Source organism: Phodopus roborovskii, unplaced genomic scaffold (genome assembly GCF_943737965.1).
Source record: "Phodopus roborovskii unplaced genomic scaffold, PHOROB, whole genome shotgun sequence".
NCBI lineage: Eukaryota > Metazoa > Chordata > Mammalia > Rodentia > Cricetidae > Phodopus > Phodopus roborovskii.
In genome coordinates, this window is record NW_026126414.1 from 729,622 (window position 1) to 736,545 (window position 6,924).

Here is a 6,924-nt window from a genome sequence, read left to right on the forward strand (position 1 = left end):
ACGCTTGGAGCTTGATGATACCCATGACCATTTCCCCCAGGTGTCGGCTTAACGACAGACTGATTCCTTAGTGGGTTTTTTTTTTTTTTTTTTGGTCTGAGTATGTTTATTAATAGGAGACAGTTCAGTGTGTATTTAGTGATTTGGGTCAAGTCCTTCCATGTATCCAGCTTTTGATTTCCCGCCGTCTGGGGTTCACAGAGCAGACTTGGTGGTTAGGAATGCTTGCTGCTCTTATAGAGAACCAGAGCTTAGTTTCCAGCACCAACAGGTCAGCTCACAGCTGCCTATAAGTCTAGCCCCAGGGGATCGAACACCTCCCCCCCTTTTTCTTCTTCCTCTCTCTCTCTCTCTCTCTCTCTCTCTCTCTCACACACACACACACACACACACACACAGTTAATACACAATTAAAAAATATTTTCTTTCACCCAACAGCCGTTTAACAATACCCACCAAGAGCACTTGTACAGGTGCAGGTGTTCAAAGCTGCGGTATAAACACACACCCAGTCTCTGCTCCAAAGGCCTCTTGAGATTAGCAGCAGGAGACACACGTTTGAAGGAACAGCTGTAACATGGAAAGTCACTGTCATCACTCAGACACTGTGGGAGCCAATGCACACGGACCCTTTCACTTTCTGGTTAGTTCCAGGTTCCAGGTTCCGGATGGCTGGACTCGCTTTAGATTGCCTGGTCTCCGTGGATTTCCTTACTCCTTTGTATTGTGTGGCTGTGGATCGATGAAGAGACCATCTGGCCTTCAGTTTCGTCACCTGAGAAAGGAACACAATAGTTATCCCAACATCAAACAATCAGTAATATTTAGTAGTGTTTGCCTGCACCACGTGACCGTTAATTATGGCTCTCACTCCTTCTCTTCAAATCAGTTCAGTATGACCGCAGAATGAGAGCTCCACAGATAGCCATTGGGGGCAAGAAGAATACACTAAAAATGGAATTCCTATGCATCTTTTTTATTCTTCTATTTCTATGTTTTTGTGTTTTAGGGTGTATCTATGATGCTTGTAGTTTTCTTATTTATATGATTTATTTTCATTTAAAAATATTCATTACTATTGGCGGTCTTGGTGGTGGGGTGGTGTGGTGTGTGTGTGTATGTGTGTGTGTTTGGGTATGCACATGAAGGGCGAGGACAACTCTCTACCTTTACATGGGTTCTGGGAGTTGAACTCAGGTCATCCTTCTCTCCCAGTAAGCATCTTAACCAGCTGAGCCATCTTGCCAGCCCTGGCTTCTCAATGGCTAAACAGGTGTGGTTACTTTTATTGGCAAAGTCCTCAAGGAAACTTGATTATGTTACAGGTGTACACGACATTCCTCCCCCCTTCCCCCCCACACACAGAAGGGACGTGCAGTTTACAATTTACAAAGCACCCTGATTGATGGGACATACTAATTACGAAATGTTAGCAACTGCTTTTGGTCCTCATGACATCCACATGGACAGAATGGTCTACGCCCGCCAGCATCAGCACCAGCCACCCCCTCCAGGCCTCTGCTAAGTTTTGCAGGCTCTCAGAGCAGTAGGCTCTCATTTCCTTGGTCTGTATTCTCATCCTGCACTGGAAGTTGTGGCGTGGTGTGACACATGAGATAGTGCCCGTAACTGTTGGCTGGCACTTTCTCCAGAGTGATGGGATAATGGATGCTCTTTTGGTACTGTCTCTCCTTGCAAACAAGAAAGCCCTTTGAGAAGCATCATGTGAAAACATTTACCATAGAAGGCAATCTGGCCTCTCTGCCTGATTCATTTTCAGATTTTTCTGTGTGTGAAAGAAGCTAACAAAACAACAGCTGCTTAGCCACAAATTAGTAGAACAAGCTCTCATACCGGATGGCTATTGATGGCTCTTACTTAAGGCAATTTACAAATTCACGAAGGATTTCCCTTCACACATTCACACTTGTGCAGCTTTTGAAGCCTTGCTGAGAATTTGTAGATTAATTTATGTAAACAAAAAGGAGACCTAGGTTTGCTTGAGATTCCATAAGCTCACTACATATTTAATTGGAGTTCTGTAAAATATGCTCATTAAAAGGCAGAGGACATAGCTCCAAGGAGAGGTTGTTCATTGCTTTCTCACTGGATGGAGAAGAAACAGAAGAGCTGGTGGTAATTACCAGGCTGCTTGGGGGACACACACATTATTTGCTTTCAAAATTAGTTTTCTGTTTTTAGCTTTTAAAAGTATCTATTCCTTCACCAAAGCTCATTGTCCTAAATTGATCTAGCTTCATATTTATTATTATTATTGTTGTTGTTTTTTTGATTTTTTTTTTGAGATAAAGTCTCATGAAGCCCAGGCTGGCCACATATTTTCTATGTAGCAGAAGATGACCTTGAATTTCTAATCTCCCTGCCTCCACCCCTGTATTGGGTGTTTCCTGGATTTTGTGATGCTAAAGACTGAATTCAGAACTTTATGCATGCTAGGCAAACACCACACCAATTGAGTCACAACCCTAGCCCTGCAGCTCATGACTTACTTAATTTTATTTTGGAGACAAGGACTCACTATGTAGCTCTGGCTGTCCTGCAACTAGTTGCATGGTCCTGCCTAATCTTGAACTAACAGAGTTCCACTCGGCTCTGCCTCCCAGTGCTGGGATTAAAGGCGTGGGCCACCAATGTTCTGCTTATCTCATGATTTTTAAAGGACAAAAGTGGAGAAGAATTGTCCTAACACGGCCTGCTCTGTCTTGGGGACTGACGAATCCCTGCCTTGGGTTGGTCTTTACCTTTCTTTCTCTATTTTCTAGCTACAAAGCAAATGTCTGAATGCTGACCTCACAAGTTTTCTGTGTTGCTGTGTGAGTCTGTGAGCTGACGCCGGGGAAGCATTTATAAAGATGGAATGTGCTGATCATTAATTTTGATATGTTTATTGATATAATTTGAGAGGTTTTTTTTTTAATGATAATAAATCTCCCTCGGGTTTCTTCTTATGAGTGTGTGTATGTCAACGTGATTTGGTCTTTTAGTAAAAGCAAGATTTATGGCAGGCGGATTAACTCGTGAGCGAAGCACGTCTTTATGTGCTTAATCAACCGGTTCATTCCACTTAACATATGTGTGTGATGGGCTCGTAACAATCGGTATGTCTTGACTGTCGAAGAGGGACGTGCTAGCACCTCTCTCCTGTTTATGTCACTTTTATATTGTGTTGACAATTTGCATTTTTCCTCTCCTTGAACACAAGTTAAGGCAATGCAGGCATGGGATTTGATACTTCCAAATCTATTGAATTTTACCCTTTTCATGTGAAGGAATTTCTGTAAAGAATTCCCGAGTTTTGCAACACCCAGGGAACCCCTTGTTTATTTCTAATGAGCAAGCATTCTTAGGGGCATTTTCTATGTACTGGCTGTGGCATAAACAACATGTATCAGTAGTTCTCAAAGTTTGGTCTCAGATCCAGCATCTTCTGAGAACTTTCTAGAAAGGTAACTGCTCAGACTCCATGAACGAATGGAAAACTCTGGTTAGGGGCCCAGAAATCTCTGTTTTAAGCAAACACCGAGGCCATTCAGTTTGAGAGCCATGCTCTGGAGGGCTCAGGCTGAGATAGAGTGCAGCTGGTTCACACTCCTTATCTGTCTTCATTGAAGCCTTTGGACCGCCACGTTCTGTCGATGCACATAGCCCCTATGAATGCATCCGGATGCTAATTGCATCATTGTGCACGTTAGTTTGAGATCCGCTCTGTGTGACCGCTTTCACAGTCTACTGCATAAGCAGGTTCTGAAGCCATCCCAAGAAAGGAAGCTTCTCTCACCTGAACCCACTTTCCTTGGATTCCCGGTAAGGCCTACTGGGGAACCTGGGGCCCACAGCTGGGTAGGTGGGTATTTAAAGGTAGTAGATGGGGCCTCGCGCTCAGGAGAGAGGTGTGCTGGGGACTCCATGCAGCATGGGTGGCAGCTCTTGGCTTAGCTGTGGCCTTTTCATCCTGGGTCTTGGGTGCGTGAATTTCAGCTGGGTGCAGCCATTAAAATGCCCCATTCATATTCTGCCTCCTCATATAAACGAGATAATTTCTTCAAGACAACACGGCTTTACCCTCACAGCTAGAAGTAGGTGACTACAGTTTTGTTCTCTGCCGGGGAGGTAATAATCCAGGAGTCATCCGGTAGCATTTTGGGGGCTAGTACGGGAACACAGACACCTGGATTTCTTGGGAAAGGGATACTCCTCAGTTGTCCTCAGGCCCTGGTTTTAGTTCTATGGGTCCCAGAGGTAGGAAGGACAGCCTTAGACTTAATGGCGGATGTCCTAGTGTTCTACAGTATGGAGTGCCCAACACAGGTTCCACCGCCAGCAACTCCAGTGTGCTATGAAATGTGACAGACAGGATGAGTGGATTGTCCTGGGTCATATAGTGCCTGTATGGTCATCAGCCCTGAGGCTGTAACTCTCTGACTTAATTCTAATTGTGGGGTCGTAAGTGGATCGGATGAGAAATGCAAAGCTGGCTTCACGGGTGTGTGTACACAGCTGGTTCTGCTAAGCGTCTGGTTGACCCGCAAGCCTGGGGAGGTAGGGGAGGAGGGAAGGAATGGTGTTCAGTGACCCTGAAGCTTCCCTCTGTCCCCACAGGCACCCAGTTCCTACACAGTTACTGGCTACTGCACTTTGAAGCGACTCCCTTCTTGGGCTCTTCCCTAATACAGCTCTGGGCCTGGGTACCAATTGCTCCTCGTGCCTCTGAGCTCATTCTGGAGTTCAAGGACCATCAAGAGGACTCACAGAGAACCCTTCTGGATACTTTCCCCATCATCTTCTCATCTTACCAGTTAGAAAGAGGGGCCTTATTGGAGATCTACTGTTTGCTGATGTATTGGATGGAGGTGGTGCCCGTCCTCCTGGCGGAGAAGTCTGTGTTCACCCAGGTCCCCAAAGCTATCTTGACGGAATGTTCCAGTTCTCAAGAAAAGCGCGATGTCGTGCTGCTGTTTGTGTCCTTGCCTCACGCTCAGCCACCTCTGTTCCACGTGCCTTACATCCAGGAGCCCTTTATCCCTGATGAGGAACAGCAGATCTTAAGTCAGAGCGACCAGGGAGTGGGCCATGGCCAGGCTCATCGCCCGATGCAGAAGCTCTGTCATCTGCAGGATCAAAAGGTGAACCTCCACAGAGCTCCGTGGGGCCAGTGCATCGTAGCGCCCAAGACGTTCAGCTTCTCGTCCTGTCAAGGGGTCTGCCTGGCCCTGAACAGTGAGCTCCTTCACTCCGATCCCAGATACTATAAGGTACAAAATGAAGTCTTATTTTTATTTGGGGCTATATTGGAATATCGCTAAATGTTGGTTTTCTGGGCATGTCTCCCGTTGAGTCAAAGAGACCAGTGAAAGTGTGTGTGTGTGTGTGTGTGTGTGTGTGTGTGGTGATGTAATCTACACTAATGTAGATTGTCATGTCTTTTCCTCAATGTGATCTAACTATAACTTTTGTTGATAATTCACACCTCCAGTTTTTATTTTTTGCTCTGTTTTGAGACAGGGTCGGGCCTCCCTGTGTCCCTTGGGCTGTCCTAGAATGTACTATGTAGAACGGGCCAGGCCTTGAACTCACAGAGATCTACCTGCCTCTAATTAAAGGAGTAAGCCACTATGGCCAGGTGAACATCTCCAGTCTTCAGCTCCTTCTGAAGTCCTAATCTGGAGGCTTCGTACACCCACCCTCCTTGCCCACCTACGCCTGCCATGTCTGCTATTTAACTATGCAGCCAGGGCTACAGCAGATTCAGCTTTCTGTCCTTTGTTCTGCAGAGGGAAGCGCCCACCTGCTCCAGGTTCTCTCAGATCTGTAGTCCTGCCAAGGTCCGTTTTTTCTCCTTGATGGTCCAGGATGATGAACACAAGATGAGCGTGCACTACCTGAACGCTACCCTGGTAGAAAAGTGTCCTGCTCCTGAGATGCCTCAGAGCCTCCTGTGGATCCGACATCGTCTCCAGAGCTTTGTGGGAGGGTGAGGGGATGTGGTTTGTTTAACAAGGCACAGGGAAGATGGAGTTGCAGGACCCGCCTCTCCATGGATACGTCTCTCTGTGGGCAGGATCCTTCTACTACTACCCTCAGATGTGGCTGTCCCTGAGCAGCTGGGCCTGTTGGGTATCCAATTGCCTGTCATGAGTTGTCTAAGGAGGCCAGGCTTAACAGCCATCTTTGAAGATACTTAGCTGGGGGAAGAAGAACCTGAAAGAATGTTTTTATCATCTGTGTTGGGCCAAACCTCCCCTGTTTAAATGGGGCTCCATTTCGGATCCTTCCAGGCTCTTCTGCTATTGTCTTAACCATAGGCTTGGGGCTGACTGGAAGCCAATCTAGCCTTGGAATGACAATTCCCTTCAGCCCAGCATTCCTGGCCTCTGGAGAGTAGGAACCCTGTCAAGGGGGTGTTGTGTCACAGGCTAGCCATGAGTGGACATCAAAACCCTCATTGTCTTCAGACTAGTGACAAAAGGTCTTTTGTCTCATGGGAGGGTTAGGTCTCACTGTTTTAAGGGACTTCCCTGCCTAATAATTTTAACTTAGTGGAAATTAGCTTTTTTATTATCTTCAATAAAATGCTATACTATCACTTGAGAGTCTCTTAAATTGGATTTCCCACCCCCTTTCCTTGAACCAGAAAGATGAGTGAGTATATATGGATTTCAAATCTCATTGTCGAGGACCCTGAAAAAAAGAGAATGCTTTTTGTGATAAATTCTTTGCTTATTCTAATATCCACTCAAAATGACTTCTGAACTGGTCAGAAACAGACATAGAGAAGGGTTCTGGTGTAGAATTCATGTCAAGATTACCCTTCAGTTTTGGTGTAGAAGAGAAACACTTTGTCCCTTCTAACATCACGTGCTCTGCTTGCTCAACAGGAGGCAGAGAGCGTGCACTAGGGACAGT

At 45.9% G+C, this 6,924-nt stretch overlaps 1 protein-coding gene across 1 annotated transcript; it reads left to right on the forward strand.

The window, feature by feature from the left end:
- Positions 1-4,603: 4,603 nt before the first annotated feature.
- LOC127221130 (uncharacterized) lies at positions 4,604-6,037 on the forward strand. Its single transcript, XM_051183047.1, has 2 exons — positions 4,604-5,273; positions 5,793-6,037. The coding sequence occupies exons 1-2, from the start codon at positions 4,857-4,859 to the stop codon at positions 5,994-5,996; spliced, it is 621 nt and encodes a 206-aa protein (XP_051039004.1). The 5' UTR covers positions 4,604-4,856; the 3' UTR covers positions 5,997-6,037.
- The last annotated feature ends 887 nt before the right edge of the window (positions 6,038-6,924 follow it).